The sequence below is a fragment of the Triturus cristatus genome, chromosome 8 (genome assembly GCF_964204655.1).
Source record: "Triturus cristatus chromosome 8, aTriCri1.1, whole genome shotgun sequence".
In the NCBI taxonomy this organism is placed as follows: domain Eukaryota; kingdom Metazoa; phylum Chordata; class Amphibia; order Caudata; family Salamandridae; genus Triturus; species Triturus cristatus.
Window position 1 is genome coordinate 740,891,860 of NC_140591.1, and position 23,122 is coordinate 740,914,981.

Genomic DNA, 23,122 nt, shown 5'->3' on the forward strand with positions numbered 1-23,122 from the left:
AGTAGAAGAAAAGGCCTGGCTGAAACTAGTTGACCGCACAGGGCGTTGGAGGCCATAAGCCTACCGTGCACGTCCCACAGCCTTTGTTTTTATCGACTGCCTGGGGCCCGCTATTAAAACAGTCTTTGGGACACCCAGGACAGTATTTTAAACCTCACTCAGAGCACACTCACAGCACCCTCACAAACCTAAAAACCCGCTCCGCAGTAATCTGGCGTCGAAGCACAACTGAGGTACACTCGGTACCTCGGGTGGGGCCCAATGATGAAGCATGCCACCAACTAGGTTGGTGGGTGAGGGCCTTCATAAAAAACCTAATGTTTTTTTTTTCCACCCTCAGACATACAAAAATTTAATCCAGAGCTAGTTCTCATTGAATACTAACACATAAACTGGGGAAACGGACTAGCCTCTCTAGTTCTCCTCTCTCTTTTTGATCATAACACAACTTAATTCACATAGCTCAGCATTTGCTGTCCATCCAAGGTCAGTGCATATTTCACACAATAGGCAGTAGCTGCTAACCATGGGCCAATGCAGGCTGCAAGCTGCAGGCAGTTGCAGCTTGACAAACGCTGAGGCACAATTCATGTAATACAGCAATGATAGCCAAACGTGAAGGTGCAAGGCCCATGGCATTTGCAGTCAATCACAGGGATGGTGCAGAATTACTCAGTACAGGAGTTGCTGCCCGGAAAAAGGCTGGTGCGTGCCTCACTAGGAACCTCGGAGAAAACCCATTAGACCCAGTGCAGCATGGGTCACTTATTGATTTATTGTCTCAGGTGGTACACTTTCTCTGGGTGTTCCTTGACCAGAGACACACTGGGCTTCTCTTTGACAGTCTTTCCTTTTGCAGGGCAAGGCACACTCTTTCCTTCTCAGATGACAAACAGGCTTCCAGGCACTTAGTGGACCCTCAGGTCTTCTAGCAGAAAGTCCTTTGATGTCCCCTCTAACTATCATGCAGGAACCAGCCATGGTAACACAACAGTCCGTTGAGTACTTTGTGGAGTACACCCTTTCTTGACCATCAAGAACTTGGACCTGGAACACAGTAGGGTGGTTTTGGCCCCTCATTTGTACACACTTTCTTGATCGAAGATGCAGCCACATGGTGTCAGAAATGGTTTGGTGTGGTTCTCTTTCATGTGTCCTTCTCGGGCTGCTCACCAGACACAGCCTTTGTATAAAGTGATGCTTCTCTTAATAGGTAGTACTGGCACTGCTTCAGAACTGGAGCAATCAAAGATGAGCACACTCATTTGTGAGATTCCTTCACTTGGCAGTCATCAGCCTTTCTAAAGCAATAATCAGGGACAGACAAAGGCCAGGACTGTCTTAGAAACTTCCTCACCTTGCACAACAGAAACTGCAGTCCCACCCCTTGCACCTAGCATCTATTCAATGCCAGTGCTCAGGAAAAACACATCAGCAGCCCCTTGCAAGCAAACTCTTCATGGAATTTCAAAATGTGGCCCGGTTTCCATCCTGCTCACTTCAGTATCTGTATGTCCACTCTTCTTCCACAGGAATGAAGGCAATACACTTCCAGTGAGTGTAGAAACCCTCCTTATACTCCATCTTGTGCCACGGAAAACCAGGGCCATCCAAAATGGGCCCACTGGCTTCATTACTCAGACTCTCACAAAGTCCTACTGCTGCATATGTGCCACATGCACTTGACAGCCGCACATGCACTCACCTTACACAAGCAATATGAGCTCAAAGCTCTGGGAATTCATATAACAGTGGAACTTTAGACAAGGGGGCCACTAGGCCACAGGCTCCATGACTTAGCTTAATGGCTGGTCACACATACTATTGATGACATAACATGGAAGGTTGCTACCACCTCTTTATGAGCTATACAGAGGGAAGGGACAATAGTCTTGAGTCAACTATGAGGGTATGCTTGTTTTGCCTTCTAGGTGAAAAAACATGTCCCAGACCTTACAGTGTCAGTTACAGATCTAGGCCTCTTTGCAGACACTTTGCATGACAGCAGGGCGAAAAGAAAAGTCAGGATACCAGCTACATACACAACTGGGCACCCAGGGAAGAGTAGCATGCCCAGATACCATGAAGGGAACATATTTGTACCAACACACCTCACTGATATATCATGACAGGCCATCAACATTAGTAATGGCAGAGAGATCAGGACAGTATTTAGCCATGCTAAAAGGAGCAGCACTCTCTGTGTAGCAAAGCACAAGCAAATGTGAGGAATCTGCTGATGAGCAACTCTCTTAAAAGCTTGTAGAACAACTGTCCAGAGACTCAGGATATGAGTCAACTGGACAGGAAACATAGAGATTATGGCACAAAAGCATAAAATCAGGAGCAGGGGAGCACAGTGTAAAGGTGTTATGGATGACTGCCTGTATATAGACTGAGATAATGAAGTGTTTTTCACCTTTATCCTTCTAAGGCATCCACCTCCCCTCTGCCACATTCCGATCCATGTTCAACTTTTCATTATGACACATTCCAAGAGCTCTTTGAGGGATTTCTTTCAAACTTTGTAGGACCTGATTTAAAGTTGGATGGCAAGAGAAATCCTCGACTGTCTGTATGTAATGCTAATCTGGAGGAGAATCCAATAGTAAAATGGCCTCCATCAAAGGGGTAGTGTTGGTAGAGGAAATATGCTGGTGGACTCGACCTCCTAAATTTGCATTTTATGCAGAGAAGGGGGATTTCTTATTGCCATTCAACTCTGTCAGGCCAATAATGAGTTCTGAAGGTACAGTAGTCTTTGTGAAGTGATCTACATGTGATACTATTAGTACTTGTATACAGGAAAACATCTTAATTCTTTTGATTAAATAGATTGTAAAACAATACATTTTAAAGCATAAAACACTGTTTATACCTGTCTTGTGGCAGTATTCCACCTCCTACATGAACCACAGTAGGGTAAATATCCATCAGACTTGTTGGCACATCAATTACTGTGTTCGCAGGTAAGACACCAGGCCATCGAAATATGCCTGGCACACGAATTGCACCTTCCCAGCCACCCATGCCTTTTCCACCTGAAGAAAGACGCAGTGAGTGAGAACCACCCAGATTTATGATATTTACAAAGTAGAATATTTGTCTTTAAGTGTAACAACATAAACATATATTAGCAGAGAACAAATTACTTTGCAAACTATTTCCCATCAGTTTGGTAATACTTCAGAGGCATAGGTTCTGATCAACCTGTTTGTACAATTTTGCAGCAACACCAATGCATGCAACATAATTGTTAGGTGCAAATGTTCCTTTAGGTTTTCTGGATTCATGAGATGTTGTTGTGAACTACTGATTCTCCATTGTGCCTTTTTGACCTGGAGTAGTCAGTGGCATCATTTTGGGATTGAGGATTTAGAGGTTTGTAGGTCATTAGGAGATAGTTCCATAAACTTGGCTGAATCAAACTTACTCACATGGGTATTGGAAACCTGAATTAATACAGATGTAAAGGCAAGGTGAGGCTTGCAATTATGTTATGATGCAGTTACCTTGTGTTTCATTCTAAAATTTCCATTTGTCTCAATTATTCTGCAAATGCATGTGCAGATGTTTAACAAAAAACACTACCCATAACTTGTGGATGATACCTTAGAAACAACTCCTTACAAGCTCTACTCCCCACTCACCCAGAATGTGTGCCCCAGACTATGATCCTGATAATACCCAAAAGCAACAAAGGCGGACCAATAAGAAGGCCAGACACAAGCAGAAGGCCCACTATCACCACCTAAAACCAGGGAGCCAAGTTCTCAGACATGATCTATGGCCAGGTTGGAAGTTCCAAAAGCCCTTTTAGCAGAGTCTGTGGTTAGTGATGGAGCAAGGACTCGTATAAAAGAGACTTGCTCGGATGCAATCCTATCATATAATTCGTAACCCTGTATTATTAAAGTATTGTGTAAATTAATGTGCACCACATTACATATTTTAGCAAAATGAAGCTTACTTATGTGTTTTACTAACAAGTAATCCGAGTAAAACTTAAAATGGCTGCTAACGCGGAAAACTGTACTGCGCATGCGTCAACCGCATCTTTGCGTTCTTTCGCTTGGAGGGACATTTCTGCACCTGCGCAAAAGCATTAAAAATGGCCGCTTGAAAGCTCACATGCTAAGCATCTGCTTCGCTGTAACTAAACCAAGCTATTTACTAAGCGTTAATGTGGAAAGAGCTTTTATAAGTAAATGGGATTAGAGTAGAGATAGGTGGTATACAGTGAAATCATTTTATTTTGAAATTAAAATGTTTCTTTTTGACTTCTCTATCAGTTCATATTTGGGCCTCTGAGTGGGACTGAAGTCTGTACTACACGTGACTTTCACGCAGGCACATTAATAACAAGCCTGCAAGCCATGATGTTGATTTTAAAACCAGGCCAAGGCCATCATTATTACATGTCCTGTGAACCTGCTGGACATCGTGCATTTAAACAGACAACTGTTATATGTATTCATTTTTTAGTGATCAAGATGTGAAATGCAGGTAGGACATAAAGCTTGGGAATAAGAATTAAAGGGCGGGAACATAAAACAAAGAACCAAAGAAAATTATTAAACTTAGCATGGTGTGATGATCATCCCCCCTTGCCTGTCCAATCAGAATTAGGAGTTTCATAAAGTTGAAACATTAATGGGTGGTACATGAGCAATGCAAGGTATAATTGAGGTTTAGTTAGTTAGAACACATGAAGTGATGCTGAGATGCGAGAGACTGGGATGCTGTCCGAATGCTGAACGAATGCTGAAGAAGAATTAATTTGCAGACATAGAATTTAAGCCTATTAATTAGAAGAACATTACGGAATAATTGAGGAGAGAAATAAGGCAATGAATTAGAAGAAAATCACGAAAGAAGGAGGAAGATAGTGACAGAGAGGGGCGCGACGCTGGCGTCGAATACAGAAGAGGTCATCAATCCTGTCCTGAAACCTGTCCTGAAGTCTTTGTCACCTGTTCTATCCCAGGGGACCCTTCCACACCATTCTAGGTAAATATACTTCTGTGAAGTATGTCATTGTACTGCTCTCTCTATCCTCTCTTTTCTAAGTACTGTCATTGTGAAACTTCATTCTAATACAGGTGACTGATTATTGAAATAATTGACTTTTCCTCCTTGGAAAAACGGAGTTCGTACTGTATTTTTGACTTTGGCTCACATGAATTTAAGTAGATTAACATTTAAACTTTTCCTGAGTCTGTGGTTATTTCAAATATTAGAAAGAAACTCACTTATGTAATTTCACCATCAACTAGTTCGAACTAATAGGTCCATTGACCAGAAGAAAGAACTTTTAGATCAGTGAAAGATAAGTAAAAGAATGACAGGTAATTCATCTTATAAAAAGGCAATTATGAAAATGGAACCCCAGCGGTATTTACTAGCCTATGTGAGTGTGTTTTATGGGACCAGGTAAGTATATGGTGTTTGAGTACCTGAGGTTGGTAACCCGCCGGATCAGTTTTCTGATAGCAGAGCTATGGTTATTATTGACTAGTTTGGTGATTATTGATTTTATGTTTTAACAAACCCGTTTGTATTTTGTTTTATGTTGTCTGGAAATTCCCGGGAAATGAATTATGGGTGGTAAATGGAAGCCACACTGCAGTGAGGTTACTCGTCTGTTGGAATAAGCACTGAGAAGCTATGCAGGGCCGGCAGTGTTAAATTAGGGACCATTTTCATATAAAAGTGAGAGTGATTGATAGCAAAAGGGTTCGCTGATGAAACTTTGGTCTTTTATCACCTAGAAATGATAACACCGAAGGAGTAACGGGTTCATATGAGGTTGAGTAAAGGTTAAACGGAAGGTTTTACTCACAGTACATGAAAAGTAAGCGGAAGGTCTTACTTACAGCAACAGAAATAAACTATTCTTTGGTTTTAATAGAACAGACAGAGTAGCAAATGTTTTTACGTCGTTATTAATGAAAATTTGATGCAAAGTTATAAGAAAATAGTTTTTGTGTTACCTTGTGAAGGGCGGGTCATTTGCTGGAGTTGCACTGATGTCACAGAGGGCCGCGCTGGGATTGGTTGAAACAGCGGGTGTGTGACTGATGCGAATTTGTAAAGGAGGGGTCAGTAGTGAGGAGTGATACTGATGTCACAAAAAGGCAGTGCTAGTATTGGCTTAACAAATTGTGTGAGCACGAGCTTGATTGGATGAAAGAAAAGAAGCCGCACTGGGATAGGTGAAACACAGAGTGTGAGCAAGAATCTAATTGGTTGTCAAAAATAGCAGCCGTAATGGAGTTTGTATGTGGAAATACGAGCTGACATTAATAGGGAATTGCCCAGACAGAAGGTATTTAGGACTTGCAAGAGACGAATATATAAAAAGATCATCATCTAAAATGTACAGAGAAAAGAGAAAAATTTCGTTTATACAGAAATTTAAAAAGAAAGATAAACCCATTAACACTAGTGAGGGAATTGTTATCTCACCACCGAAAATACCTGTCTCATTTATGATGATGAAGAGAGGCTACTATACCTGTGTTTGGTTAGAAAATATACACCAAAAGTTCTGGAATGTTAGTTTTCCCGGAAAATGGTACGTTCAATGGGAGAATCCTTCATAATTTAAGAATGCGGATGAATGAATTAGAGCCTAGACCCAGATTAGCACAGTATGAGGCATTAGAAGATTGGGAAACTGAGTAATTTGAGCGTGACAGATTCAGAAGTAGTAGAAGTTATAGAGGATTCTTCCCTAAACAGAAGTGTGAATCACGAGAAATTCAGATGAAACAATGGAGACAAACAGGATTACGGAAGGACTGTATCAGTTGGGGAGCAAGTGTACAGGGAAAACTAAGCATTTAACAATGACAGGTTGTGGGGAGTCAGAAGATGAGTTTATTGAGGACATCCTAACAAACATTCCTCCACCATATCAGGAAGGATCTAGTATAACTACTCAAAGTGCCCCCGCCTTGGAAATACCTTTGGTTCCACAGGTTATACATGATTCAATGAATGAAAGGGTACTCCAGGAAAAGGAAAGAGAAGCAATAAATACAAATAGTGAAGAATTGATACAGAAAATAGCCCACTTGAATACACACCCGAAGCATTGACTATACCAGTGACTATAGGTCCTATTGTTCCATTGTATGGGGATAAGGCGAATTGTCCCAAACCATCAGTTATGACAAGTCTCATAATCAAACCTAGAAAAGAAAATATATTAATTGAGGATCAAGCCAGTGAATGCGATTCGGTAATTTCATTAATCGATTTGCCGATAAGAGGACAGATAAATGAAACCCCGAGAAGAGTTACACCTAGCTGTTCAAAAGAAATACGATTAGAAACATCTACAGGAATGAAAAGTGCCACAATAGTATCCCCGGAACAGTTAGAGAGGTAGGCACAGGGAATAGACAAACCAAACCAACAACTAAAGATTTTAGATATTTACAAATTGAAAGTGGAATTGGAAGAAATGGTAGCTGGACACGTGGGATTAGATAGACTAAATACTTACAGTGAAGAAGAGTTACTGTTCATTTGTAGAAGCATCATTAGAAATATGAAGATATTTCATGAAAAATTGACCGATCTTGCCGTCTCAAATGGGAACTGAAATAGGGAGATCTAAAGGAATATAAGACGTTATTTCGCATGCCATTACTTTGCATGCTTTTACTACGCGGTTATTACTTAGCAATAACCGTTACTAAGCAAGTTTTTAGTTCGCATACCATTACAATGAAAGTGTTAATGTATGCGAACTAAAAACGTACGTAGTAATTAGAATGGCATGCGGAATAATGTGTCATACTACCTTACACCTCTAAAACACTACCAATACACTAAAACACTACACTATACTTTTGAAACACCACTACACTACGCTAAACCCTAAATCACTACTCCCTGCACGAACATACACATTCCCCTACTCCTGTCCCTACACTCATTCACTACACAGCACAACCCCCTGACACTACACTTAACCCTAAAACACTACCCTACACTTCACTGACCCACAACACTACCTTAAATCCTATAACACTAACCCCCCGACACTAAACTAAACCCTTAAACACTACCCTACACTTCACTAACCCACAACACTACCCTAAACCCTAAAACACTAACCCCCCACACTACACTAAACCCTTAAACACTACCCTAGACTTCACTAACCCACAACACTACCCTAAACCCTAAAACACTAACCCCCCACACTACACTAAACCCTTAAACACTACCCTAGACTTCACTAACCCACAACACTACCCTAAACCCTAAAACACTAACCCCAACACAGCCTCACTTACCTTCCGTCTTCCTCCGTCGCAGCAGACCCTCGGAGCCGTGACGACAAACAAAAGCGGCACCCGCCCACTATGCATGCGTTGTAAAATGCATGCGATGTAACAGCATGCGTACTAAAGGAGACGCGTTGTTACATCGCATGCGTACTAACGCTTGCGTAGTAACGGTACGCGTAGAAAAATCAGCGTACTAATGGATGTTTCCCATCTAAAGTATTACAGAAACCATATATTGCAGAATTTAATGATTAGGATTTGGAGAATATGAATGTATCTGGAAGAAAATTGCAGATTAAGGAGTTAATGACCATCTTAAAAAAGTGGGGAGAATTAGACAAATGGAAAGCTAGGTGGATGAGGAAGAAGGAGGAAGCACAGGCAAATTGAACAACCTCTGAATTTGTGTTGAAAGAATTAGGAAAAGCAGAGAGATTGTGCCCACTGTCCAGGAGGGGATATGTACATGTTCCATGGACTCGACACGCTATTTTGTCATTTACTAATGATTTCCCAAAGTTAAGAGAAAAACCAGTTGAATGATACAGACAGGTTGAGAGGTCTGTGAACGTTTCAAAGGTTTTGTTGAAAGATTTGGATGGCTATTTGACATAGTGATGCCTGCTGATTTATGGACAGAATGTAAAATCACAGTTGATTGGCCTAGTGATGAGTACCCAAGAGATGAAAAAACTAGAGCCCCCTCAGAAGAGGTAATGAAGAAATATCACCAGGTGATCACCTTCTTGAAAGGGAAATTTCCATCAAAAGAAACAGATTGGGTAAATATAGGTAGCACAACCCAAGACATAAATGAGTCTGTACATGTTAATTATGAACGCCTATTACAGGTATTCAAGCTGTATTGCGGATTTGAAAATATTGGAGATAAAAATATGGGTCATTTTGTGTATCGGTTTGTGTCTGGTTTAAGACCAGAAGTTTCCCAAATGATTCAACAACACATGTTGTAATGGCAGGGAAAACCAATCGATGAGATTTTAAAATATGCCAAGTATTGCAGAGACGATATTGAAAATAGACGTAAAAAGCTGGAGGAAAAAGTAATATGGGCACAAGTGAAATTGTCAGAACATCAAAAGCTTAAATTAAATAGTCAGAATGATGATCAAGTGAAAGGACATTGTCATAATGATAGTATTGACGGAAAATCAAAAGGACGAATGAGTAGAGAGGAAGCAAAGAAGAAATTTCCTTGTCATGGGTGAGGAAAATTGGGACATTGGAAAAACAAGTGTAAAAATATTCAGAATAATAATGGCCCAAATCAGAATTTAAATCCACAGACACAGAATGAGGTGACAATGAGTCAACCACAACAGGTTGTTAATCAACAGAGTCAGTTGCCACCTGCCCCTATGCCAAATTTTGTGAACAGAGCAAAGTACTGTGCGGACACCAGATTTCCAGGAGAAAGTGGTAAGAAAAATGTTGTAACTTCACAGTTTCTTTTGCAGAATAGTCACCTTCATGGGGATGATCAATGATGGTGCCTGAGGGGGGAGGAAGAGGAGTGCGTACTTGGCGCATCCTTACCGGTAGATCCGTCAGGTCCATATATTGATGGGAAGGTAGAAGGAAAAGATATTACCTTTTTGTTGGATATTGGTGCTACCCGTTCTACTGTGAGAACATCAGACATTCCAAACCTAGCCCTCTCGGGAGAAGCCATCCAAGTAGTAGGCGTTTCAAACAATTAGAACCCCAATAACAGAACTCATGGAGGTGCGCATTGTGGTGTGCGACTCTAGTCCAGTAAACTTGCTGGAAAGAGACTTGTTGTGAAAAATGAACTGTACAATTTATTGCACATCAGATGGTGTTGCGATTCAGACCCCTGATGAAGACGGTGCCCATAAAATAATGCTGACAAAAAAGGCACAGAAGTAGGCGAGATGTATTCAATGATGACAAAAGATGATTTACCAGATGAATTAAAAACAACTGTGAATCCAGAGGTGTGGGATTTCACTGGAAAAGAAGTAGGATTAATGACATATGTAGACCCAGTAAAGGTGACTGTAAAAGAAGGTGCAGTTTACCCAAATACTAGGCAATAGAAAATGAGCCCTGAAGTTAAAGCAGATGTTGCAGCAGATATTGATCGAATGATTAAACAAGGCATTTTAAAGGAAATAATGTGCAGACCTTGTAATTCACCCATAATTGGCATTAAAAAGCCTAGCATACCGGATAGTGCAAAATTTAAGAAAGATTATGTTATGTTATTTGGGAACTTATATGAGCGCACATACACCAACAGGTCTCTTGGCGCTAGTGAGTCTAAGAAGAAAAGAGAAGGAACAAAGAGAGAAAGAAACCTAATTATAAGCTAAAGAGAACAGCCAGGTTTTCAAAGCCTTCCTGAATCGCATATAATCTGTCTCCTGACTGATATGGCTAGGCAGTGAATTCCAAAACTGCGGGCCCAGATAAGAAAGCCGGGTCCCACCCATTCTTTTCCGTTTAATTCTTTGCACCTCCAAAAGATGAAGATACCTTGATCGAAAATTGCGCTCAGGCCGATGTTTTCCAATACAAGAAATAATAAACCTAGGACCAATTTCTAGGATAGCTTTGAAAAATATGCAACCAGTTTTAAACAGCACCCGCTGCTCAACTGGAAGCCAATGAAGATCTTTAAGAAGCGGGGTGATATGACATCTCCTATCCTTAAGACAGATGATTCTAGCTGCCTGATTTTGAATCATCTGGAGCCGATGTCTAAGGTATAAAGGAATGCCAAGATAAAGGGCATTTCCATAATCTAACTTGGAAAGGACAAGAGCAATCACAATTTGAATGCAGGCCTCTCCGCTGAAAAAATGTTTAATCTTACGCAGTTTTCGAAGCTGAATAAAACAAGCAGAGGTAACTGCATTAATTTGAGTGCTCATGGACAGGGCGGAGTCTATATAAACACCCAGGCTCTTAACCGATGATTTAGGTGTAGGGCCCGCACCTAACTCAGATGGCCAATAGGAGGGTGCCCAGTGGATAATTTTATTGCACGGAGTGATTATTTCAGTTTTTTCCGAATTCAATTTTAATTGATTCTTATCCATTCAAGTTTCTATGAAAATAATCGAATCCCCAATAAAATCTTTGCATTTGCGGGAGTTCTCCAAGGTAAAAATCAGCTGCATATCGTCAGCATAATTAAAGATTTTTACCCCCCTCTGCCGAAGACTCAGAATAAGAGGACGTATGTAGATATTGAAAAGAATCGACGACAAGGAGGAGCCCTGTGGAACCCCGCAACTCATTTCAACAGTATTGGATTTATAGGGCGACAGCCACACCGACTGTTTACGGTTTTCTAAAAAGGTCCCAAACCAATCAAGTGCCGGCCCTCCAAGACCTGCCGCGGCGATGCGATCCAACCAAAGTTTGTGGTTCACGGTGTCAAATGCCGCGGACAGGTCGAGGAGGATTAAAGCCTGATTATGATCCGTATCAGCCTGTCCTTTGAGATCATCCAGGACAGATATGATCACAGATTCTGTAGAGTGAGCGGGACGGAAACCTGCCTGATAAATGTTCAGAAACTTTGAATCTTCCAAAAAGGAACTGAGACAGGATGCCACATGAGTTTCCAGCAATTTTGCTGGAAACTGAAGCAATGAAATCGGTCGGTAGTTTTCCAATTTATTGACATCTATACCTTGTTTTCTTTTAAGTGGAATAACTACCGCTTCCTTAAAGGCCGATGGTACGATACCCTGCGACAATGAGAGATTAAGTAACTCAAGAAAGAGGTCAGGGAAAGCCTGAAAAATTGCATTCTTGATATTTATAGTACATTCCTCCTTAGGAGAGCCAGATTTGACCTTAGCAACCAATTCTAATTATTTTTTCCTATTTAACATGGGAAAGATATCAAGTGAGGAGAGATTAGAGGGAACCTTACTGTCTTCTATATCGGGATTACTGCAGGCAATGGAGGTCTGATTTTTTATTTGATTTTTTTCAATGAAAAAAGAGTTCAGGTCATTGCAAAGTTCCTGAGTGGCTTTGATAGATAGAGCCACGCAACTAGGATTGGAAAGTTCTTTCATAATCTTAAAAATTTCCTTAGTACTGTTCTCAGATTCAAGTACTCTGGTAGTGAAAAAAGCTCTTTTTACATCTAAAATCGCTATTTTGTATTCTTTTAGTTTTGCTAAGTACTTAGGGGCAGATTTACAAGCACCTTGCGTGACTTTTGCGCTGCAGTTGCGTCACTTTTTTGACGCAACAGCGGCGCAAACAATGTGGCCTATTTACAAAGTGACGCATCTAGGGAGATGCGTCACTTTGTAACGCCCTGCGTCACATTATACATGCGTCAGGTATAATGTATGCAGGGTGGGCGTTCCCACACAGGAAGGCCTCATAAAAGTGACTCAGTGAAATCTACAAGATTTCACTGCGCCACTTTTAGGACACCACTGCGTCAAAACCTTACGCCTGCTTCAAGCAGGCGTAAGTAGTGACGCAGTGTAGTGGGAATAGGCCTCAATACGCATTGCTGGAGTTGCGTCGTGCTTGCGACACAACTCCACCAAATGCGTGACTTTTCCGCCAGCAGATGCGTCAGAATTTCTGACGCATCTGTCAATCCTTGCGCCATAGTGCGCCGTATTGTAAATACGGCGCATCTATGGTGGCGCAAGGGTTTCTAAGTGTGGCGCAGGGAAAGTGACGCATCTGTACAGATGCGTCACTTTCTTGTAAATCTACCCCTTAGTTTTGACCTCTATGGAGTATGTTTTCCGCCATATACGTTCAGCCTGACGTACTTGAAGTTTAAGTACTCTCAGCTCTTTAGTAAACCATTTGGACGCTTCATGTTGGCTAAAGCGAGAGTGTTTAATCTGAGCGGGAGCATAGATGTTAAACGCCTTCTTCTGCCATTCAGTAATCTCTCTTTCCCTACTATCTAAGTCTCCATCAAAAGATGGTTCCTTAGAGCAAAGAGTATCCAAGAGCGCATTCAAATCAACCCGGTTCCAATTTCTAAACAATGTTTTTAAGGAGGATGACTGTTCTGATAGTAACAAATTATTTAATTTCAAACTAATGATATAATGATCTGACCAAACACAAGGATGAATAATCCTCTTGTGTACAGTGACATTGGTAGACCATAATTGATCAAGGGGGTGACCTCTTTTATGCGTAGGGGTGTGAACATGTTGAATTAAATTAAGGCTAGTAAGCAACTCTGTAAGTTTGTTTGACAAAGTTCCCTCATCTGCTTCATTGGGCCAATAGTTCAGATCACCTGCGACCAAAACTTTCCCATAGTCTGTCGACAGTGACGCAATATGATTAGCTAAAGCTTTGGGGAAATTAGGCATAGATTTAGGGGGTCTACATAATATCACACACAAGAGGGTACTATTAAGTAGGTCCAATTTAATTACCAATGAGTCGACAGATGGCAGATCAAGGTGAGGCAAAGTGGAGACATGTAGAGCTTTCTTTATAACCGCCGCCACTCCACCTCCTCTTTTTCCAGGCAACCTGTTGGTAGGATAAAACAGATAGTCTTCCGGAAGGGCTGTAAGGATCTCTGGAGAGGATTCCTCTGTAAGCCATGTTTCAGTCAAAAATAGCAGATCAGGGGAATCAGTAGTTAACATATGGAAAATTTCAAGTTGGTGCTTAACCACAGAGCGCGTATTAGGGTACATCACATTAAGATCTTGAATTTGCCGTTTGTTTGGACCAGTATTCATTACAGATATGGGCAGGTTCATTGATCTTGTAATTTGTTCATCCTTAACTGCGGCAAGGATGTGAGGTCTGCGATTAGGATGTGATATCTCCAGCCTCTGCAATTTTTGCACTACATCGGTTTCAAGTGATTGTGGTAGTTTAGGAGCCATGTTTTTAAGACTGGCTGTGGAGTAACTGTACTTCTGGGCAGAGTAACCTGCCCCCTGCACCGGTCGTGCGCGGACAGGCGCAGACGGGCAAGATTGTTGTGCCTTGTTGCCCAATAGTGCCAAATCCAGCAGTAATGCTGTATCAAATACCATGGAATGCAGGATTCTTTACTGCAATTGATTTATGCCAAGCATTTTTCTCTATTCTTTTACACCCAGATAGCCAGTATCTCTTTTCATTTAAGTTTGAGAACCGTACTTTAGTATGGAATCGAGTTCCTCAAGGGTATACAGAAAGTCCTTCAATTTTTAATCAAATTTTGAAAAAGTGTCTAGAAACACTAGTGATGCCCAGAAATTCAGTTCTGGTCCAATATATCGACGACTTGCTCATTGCATCAAGGTCACGAGATGATTGTGTTACTGATGCAATTGCCTTGTTAAATCATTTGGCTGATGGAGGACACAAAGCGTCTCCAGAGAAATTAAAAAAAATTCAAACTGGAGTCAAATATTTGGGACACCAAATAGAAAGACGGGTGAGAAAAGTGACCCGTGAAAGAATAAAGATAATAAAACAAATCCAGTTACCACAAACCCAGAGAGGAATCAGAATGTTTCTTGGTGTAGGGGGGTATTGTAGGCAGTGGATTGTAGGTTTTTCCTTGTTAGCTAAACTACTAATACAGATGACACGGAAACGGGCAAAGGACCCAGTAGTTTGGGATGATGAAAGCAAGGAAGCTTTTGTGAAATTACGAAATTGTTTGGGTGAAGCTCCAGCTCTAGGTATGCTAGACTTTACAAAATAATTTGCACTGTTCTGTTGTGAAAGAGAAAATTGTGCCCTTTCAGTGCTAACCCAGAGACATGGTTTGATGAGACCTCCCGTAGCATACTTTTCTGCTACTTTGGACCCTGTAGCATCAGCATTACCTGGCTGTTTAAAAGCAGTAGCTCCTACTTGTATGAGTCTGGAACAAAGTGAGTCCATTGTGATGGGACATCCTGTGAAAGTATTTGTTCCACCTTCAGTAGAAATTATTTTGACTAGAACACAAACACAGTACCTTACCCCTAGTCGGATGACTAAGTACAAAATAAGTATTTTAGGAGCAGAAAATTTGACAGTGGTCAGGTGTACCATACTAAACACTGCTATTTTATTGCCAGATGTACGTGGAGAAGAAGTAAGAGATGAAGTTAAGCATGATTGTCTGGATGTCACTGAGTTATGTACCAAGCCCCATCCAGACATACAGGAGGAACCCCTGAAAGAATATCAACATGAGCTATTTGTAGATGGCTCATGTATGAGATATGAGGAAGGAGGATTAAATTGCTGCTTATGCTGTATGCCATTGGCTAGAATAGTCGAAGCACCCTATTAACCAGGAGTCAAGTCTGCACAAGTAGTGAAATTGATAGCTTTAACTAAAGCATGCACAATTGGGAAGAATTGGAAAGTAACCCTTTACACTGATAGCCAGTATGGTTACGGGGTTGTGCATGACTTTGGCCAGCTCTGGATGCAGAGGGATTTCATGGCTTATTCAGGATCCCCTATTACAAATGGAAAATTTGTGAAAGAACTGTTGGAAGCAATACAATTGCCAAAACAAGTGGCAGAGGTCAAGTGTGCTGCACATCAGTCAGGAAATTACTATGTGGTAGCTGGTAATCGATACACTGACCAGGTTGCCCAGTATTGAGCCAGAAATAAAATGGCACTAAACAGAAAAATTGAAACAAGTGGCCTGGATATTGATGTGTGTGAATGTTCCTTGTCATGTGGGTGAGTGTCTATGTGGAGTGTTGCACCACAGCTTCATGGTGGAGGCAACTGCTCTACCCATCTGATGTGAGAAGTAAGCCGTGCTGTGTGTCTGACTTGCTGGGCTAGCCCCACGCCTGTGAAACCCCCCAGGCAAGTGGCACATGTGCAGAGTGAGGTTTGTATCCGCTGTTGCCACTGGCAGGTGAATGATCTGTGCCTGTGTGTGTCTGTGTACTCTGCTGAGGTTTGGTCAGTGGCCTGGGGCATGTGACTGCTTGGAGGTGCTGTCCATCAGCCTTGTGTTGCTTGTGATGTACAATGTGTGCCATGATCAGGGAGTGCGTCGCACCCCTCATGCCACCTGTGTACTTTCAATGCCATGTAGTGAATTGGGGCTTACACAGAGGCGAATGTCCCTATGACAAAGGTGCTATTTGTTGCCAGCATACTATGCCCTGTTCAACATATCAAAGATGTTCAAATGTGTGTCTCTGTGACATGGAGCAGGTGTAGTGATGTTGTCTCACTTTGTCATCCTCACAGGTAACTGCCTACACCAAGGGGGAGATATGGAAGCGGGCCGTCAGGGCCATGAGATCTGTGGAGGGTCGCAGTCGGCGCCTCGCCCAGGTGAGGAAACGCTGGCAGGACATCCGGTGCTGGACCCGGAGGATCGCCCGGTGGCAGCTGAAAGACTCACCTCCACGCAAGCATGGCGGGGGCCGACGACTGACCCAACAGATGAAGCTTGTCCTGGCGGTGGTCTTCCCTGAGTTGGCTAGGCGGTTACAGGAGTTGCAGCAGCAGGAAGGGGGTAGGTACATGTGTGTTTGTTGTGTGTCACCAGCTTTTGGAAGTGCTCAGTTGCCTGGATACACAGCGAGGGTTAATTTGTGCAGTGCATATCATGTTCCCCTAAGTCAAACAGGGCTGTTCCTCCTCCCTTCCCCTAAATGACATGTGTTCCCTGGTCTGTGTGTAATCACTATTGCACATGGTCATCTAGGCTGCCAGTTAATCCAAGTGCACATTGCTTTCTGCATCATGTGGGGGGGGGGTCTGAGACATGTGTTGTTACCTTGCCTGTGCTCTGTCCTGTACAGTCATTTGGGTGTCCATGTTAGTTGGCACTGATGCTGAGTCTCAACATAGGAGTGTGAGCTTTTCAAATTAACAGACTTGCAGCATGCATTAACAATGTTGTGGCCTCAGACATGATGTGCAGGAGTGGGAGATATGCATAGTGCAGGGACGGTAGCTCAGGTAACAGTCAGATAATTCCACGACAATGGAGCTGTGTTCCCACTACAGTCCCCTAAGACACCCTTGCCTCTGAATCATGTGTGTCATCCAACACTGTGCCCATTCTCTGTGTGTTCAGCATAGTTTGGCCTCTGTGGCATAGTTCCCTGCCCTCATTTGTATTTCTCTGAAGTGTGCTACATGTGCTCATTGTACATGCTGACTCCATTTAGCTTGTGCATCCTCACACTGGGCAGTGCCTGTGTGTCTATGTACAACTATCTGTTGATGGTTGTTGGTCACAAATATGTGTTGGCAGCCTCACGAGGTGATGTGGAGTACATATAGGAAATCGTGATGCACATTGGAGTTAACCCAGATTAAGAGGTGTCACTTCTTGATCTGTCTCAATCACATTGTCTTAGGTATGGGGGGTTTGTGCGGGCAAGGCCTACATGTCCAAACCTTATGTCTCCTTGCCGTGTCTGACCTGTGTGTGATAATTGTCTGGACAGGCACTCAACATGCAGTGACCCAGTCATGTTGTGCAGGGTTTAATGTTTGTGCTTTGCAGCATGTGTCCAAAATGGAAATACATGGCTCATGCACATCCATTTTTGCCACCAGTGTGTGGGCGAGATGCTACGTAGTTTGGTCTGTGTGTGCTGACATCTATGTGGACATTCTTTCTTGCCATGAGGGTGTCTCCTCAGTGCAGGTGTTCCTTATCCCGACACATTGCAGGCCCATTAGCTAATGCATTGTCCTGTGTTTGGACATGTGTGCCACTCCACATGGCAGGCAGTGGGTCAGATGTGTTGCCAACTGTGTCATCATGGTACGGATGGCCATGTGACAGGTGGCATGATTCAAGTTTTCAGTCAATAAGTATTGTACGTTGGCACTCACTACACTTGTCAACATGTCTCCATTTTTCCTATGCTTCTTTGTGCTAGTTGGTTGTGAAGGACAATAATGTGCCTGCATGACAGGTGTCTTCCAGGGAAGTGCAAAATAATGTACTTTTACACTTTCTGTGGACACGCAGGCACATTTCACTGGAAGGCACAGTTTGATTACCACTTGTCTTCTGAATATACATATCCATGTTCACACAGTGTGTTTGCATGTGTGTAAGTCCTTGGTTGTTGCTGATACAAACTTACGAGTGTCAAGTCATCCAGACCACTGTGGTGCCATGTATATGTACTTACTGATACCCCATTTCTTCTTTACAGTGGCTTTTTTGAATTTGGCTGCCAGCTCATACAATGACTGTGTAAAAGTATTTTTGTGTGCACATCATTGTGTGACTTCTGTCATGCAGGCAGATGTGTGTTCTGTTCACAAAGTAGCACATTCACGCATTCTAAACATGTACATTGTGTAAAGTGTTGTGAGTCCCAAGAGATTGAAATGTTTTTGGCTATGGTTTCCTAAGTAGCCACAGGTCTCAGAGTGTGGGGACACCTTCAGTATTGAGGTGTGTTATTTGGCCTTGGGTGCACCAATACTGTTTCGTTCACAGTGAACAAGAGGTGGCATGGATTCATATTCTTGCTGTGCTCAACTGTCCCCAGACACTAGCTTCTCAGTATAATTCGATACCAAGTTATTTGCTGTTGTGTCATAATCTCCATTGTTTCAGAGTGGCATGGTGGGTCAACCAACTGGGGAGTGGAGGGTTACATATGTGCGGACCATTCTAGATGTTACTAATGATGCATTTCATGATATGCACTGTGACATTTTAATTGGGACTCATGTGTCTGTTGTATACAGGTGACTGATTATTTTTGTCTCTTCACCTTGCCCACAGCATCATCGGAGGACACCGAGGGAGACACCTGCACAGACGTGGAGGAGGGATCCAGCACCGCTGCCACCACTGCTGCGGAGTCTGCGGGAGCAAGTGGCACGGAGGGTGAGGGGAGTCAGGCGGAGGACCTGTCTAGTGACAACACTGACTACGACGCAGACGGGTCCGAGGCTGAACTCCTCGAGGGGGCAGAGGCTGCCACGACACCTGGCAGCAGCACTACATCTGTCACCGCCCCCTCCATTCCCATCACCGCCCTCCCAGTTGCTCCGGTCCCTTATGTCCGTGCTAGGCAACACTGTGTCTCCTTCGTGCCAGGCACCGCACCCCCTGCCCCTGTCCCCCCTGCTGCCCTCACTGCAGAGTCTGTGGACATTCTGCGTCAGTTGCAGGTTGGCCAGACATCACTGCTGAATGTCCTCCATGGCCAGACCCTAATTATGACACAGATGGTGTCGTACATGGAGGGCATGTCATCAGCTATGTCTGACCAACGGATGTTGCTGAGGTCCATGGACTCTGTCTTCACTGACGGCAGCAGTGAGTCTCCTGCAGCGCTTCGTTCCCCCTACCCCTGCACCATCCACACTTCCCACTCCCATTCCTGTCCCAAGCACACACAGACATTCAGAAGCACACACCCCACCAGACACAGCAGCACACCACCACGTAAGGGCAAGCGCACTCCTCCTGGCACGCACACTCAGGGGGGTGAGGGCACATCCACTGGGTCTGGGGCACACAGGCATACACGCAGCACAGTCCAAGGCCGCATAGAGCACTAACCAGTCCCTCCAAAGGCACTCCCCTCGGCTCCCCTACCACACATCCAGAGAAGGAAGCCTACTTGGCTGTGCTGGGCCTCAGCCCCTCTGTCTCTCCAGCCCACAAACGGGAATGGCACTCCACGGGTAGGGGAGTTGAGCCCTCCCCCTGTCCACCCCCTCCCCCAGTAGCCCTGCACCCGATCACTCAGACCCCCCCTCCTTTGAGGCTGTGTTGTCTTCGGGTGAAGGGGAGACGCTTGCCAACCTGGCAGCAGTTTGCAGTGCCGAGCTGACCTCCACCTTTGGCGCTACCCCACCCCCTGTGGTGGAGGCGTCCGTCCCTGCACCCACCACACCTACCCTTCCACCTCCTGTCCCTGCGGTGCCTGGTCCTTCCCCAGATGATGCCCCCCCCACCAGTCGAGGAACCTGAGGGTTCTGATGTGCAGGCAAGCTAGGGGAGATGCGTGGCCATGTGTCCCCCCCAAGGACTTCCGATCTGGACTGGCCATGTGCCTTTGTTAATAGTGTCATTAATTAGTTTTTCATTTAATGCTGAATAAAGCATTTTATTTTCCGTTTGAACACATTTGCATTTCAGGTATTGATGTGGGTGCTGATGGTCCCGGAGTTGGGGTGGTGGTAATGTGTTATGAGTCAGGAGAAAGTTGTCGTCTGATGCTAAGGGGGTGGACCATGGTATCTGCCTGCCATCACAATGTCTCTGCAAAGTATATTTGGTCGTGTGTGCTATTTGTGTTTGGAGACATTGTCCCAAGGACTGTTCCTTCCTCTGTGGCACCTGACATCTACCCTGCAGGGAGTTGCACTTTTGCAGTGCTGACCTGTGTCTACATTTCCTTTGTTGATGACGGATCCCTTCAACTATGGCCATGCCTGCTCAGCAATGTCTCTGGCTGCATCCTCCAGCCATCCTTGCTAGTCACTGTACTTGTGTATTGAGTATGTTGTCATGCCTTAATGGCGACAATCAGCATTTTCCGCACTATGGATGTGTGTTATCCCAGCCTAGCACACATTTGGTACTTGTTCTGCAGGGTATTTGAGCACCTGACTGACAATTGTGGGCATTGTATCTGTGGGAAGTCCACCCTATTCCTTCCATGAGAGGCAACATCTTGGTAGCTGTCCCGGCACCTGTACATTCCTATCAGTCCTGGGATGTGCGTGACAGTGTGTGTTCCATTTGGCTCTCTTAGTTTAGTGGGCATTGACATGAGTATACAGTCTTGTGGCATGATCTCTGTGTGTGTATTGTGCTGCATCCGCCAGGGGTGGGTATGCATGTGTCATTTCTCCTCACACCCACATGTGTTGTGTCATCCAGTGGGGGAAGCACATCCATCCTCATGGTAGTGGGACACTGCTGTCAGTGATGAGTTGTTATGCCACTATCAACATAGTCGAACATTAGGGATGCGTACATACACCCATGGAGTTGTGGTCATCTGGTCATGATGTACACACCCCCATGTCTCTGTCCACTGCTGGGAGTGATAGGCACCCACCCCTCACATGTCTCTGTCCACTGCTGGGAGTGATAGGCACCCACCCCTCACATGTCTCTGTCCACTGCTGGGAGTGATATGCACCCACCCCTCACATGTCGCTGTCCACTGCTGGGAGTGATAGGCACCCACCCCCATGTCTCTGTCCACTGCTGGGAGTGATAGGCACCCACCCCCATGTCTCTGTCCACTGCTGGTATTCCTCTGCACGTACCCCTCACATGTCTCTGTCCACTGCTGGGAGTGATAGGCACCCACCCCTCACATGTCTCTGACCACTGCTGGGAGTGATATGCACCCACCCCTCACATGTCTCTGTCCACTGCTGGGAGTGATAGGCACCCACCCCCATGTCTCTGTCCACTGCTGGTATTCCTCTTCACCCACCCCTCACATGTCTCTGTCCACTGCTGGGAGTGATAGGCACCCACCCTCATGTCTCTGTCCACTGCTGGAATTCCTCTGCACCCACCCCTCACATGTCTCTGTCCACTGCTGGGAGTGATAGGCACCCACCCCCATGTCTCTGTCCACTGCTGGGAGTGATAGGCACCTACCCCTCACATGTCTCTGGCCACTGCTGGGAGTCCTTGGCAGACACCCACCCACCCACCCACACCCTTGCTGCTGTACACTGCTGTCCTGGCCATGTACACACCCCAATATACTGATTATATGCTGCACCAGGCCCTAAGCCAACATTCGAAGCGTGTGTACTCCGTGTATCACTTATGTACTGGTGCCCTAGAGGTACGGGTGATGCGGTCCGTACCCACGCACTCAGAGCGTGGGTAGGGCCCGTACCACCATTGGAGTGGTGATGTAGGGGTACGCGTGGTACGCTCCGTAGTTTTGTACGATTCGTATGGAAATGGTATTTCTGTACAAATCGTACTTGCTGCTTTGTAAGGTGCTTTTCCCGGGTACGAGTCGTACGGAGAATTCGCTCCGTACGACCATTCATACCCGGGTTTTACAGGATTGGAATCGGCACCTAAATGGAGAATCAAAAACTAATAGCGCAGTTGAAGGATGGCATAACGCCTTCCTTCAATCAACAGGCAGAACCAAACCAACACTAGAATTTTTTTTACCATGCCTACAAAAAGAACAGAGCTATCAAGAGTTCCGAATGGAACAATCCATAACTCAACTAACTCCAAAAACCTCAAAATAAAACAAACAAATGCATAAATATCTAGAACAACAAGTAAAATTGTACCCTAGTACAAAAGGGCTGGAATACCTAAATATAATAGCCAAAACTCTTATTTAAAGCATTAATACAAATAAATAATAAATAAATCATCTTTAAAACATAACAATAGAAATAAAATATTTTTATTTTATCACAAAAATAATTACTGTGTGTAACATATTGTACAATTTTTCATAAAATATATTAACATACATTAATACTATTTGTAATAAAATAAAATTAAACAATAATTATATAAAACATTACCCACCCACAATAAATAATAATAAACAAACTTACCAAGTTGACTCCAAACTCGGTAAAATCCATTTTCTGCTAACAGAATCCAAGTATTAAAAAATAATGTTTCCCAAAAAAAAATGGAAAAATCCAACTGTAGCAAAAACAATAATCCTTTCAGCAAATGTCCATAGGAAAGCCATAAAAAACCCGAAAATATATAAAATAGTAAAAAACGCTCCAGGAAAACCGAATTATTTAAAGAAGTGTAACTAATATATTAGTCAATAAAACTAACAAACACTTCTTTAAAAAAAAAATGACTCTTTCCGAACGAAGAACTTCTGAAA

The 23,122-nt window shown here is 43.6% G+C and overlaps 1 protein-coding gene across 2 annotated transcripts in view; it reads right to left on the reverse strand.

Moving 5' to 3' along the window:
• LOC146804999 (arylsulfatase H-like) overlaps positions 1–23,122 on the reverse strand; it is a 641,615-nt gene that overhangs the window by 30,638 nt on the left and 587,855 nt on the right. For both annotated transcript variants that reach the window (XM_085622143.1, XM_085622144.1), the window contains one exon: positions 2,879–3,041. In XM_085622143.1, coding sequence (XP_085478269.1) covers positions 2,879–3,041 — 163 coding nt within the window. The remainder of the gene's footprint in view (positions 1–2,878; positions 3,042–23,122) is intronic.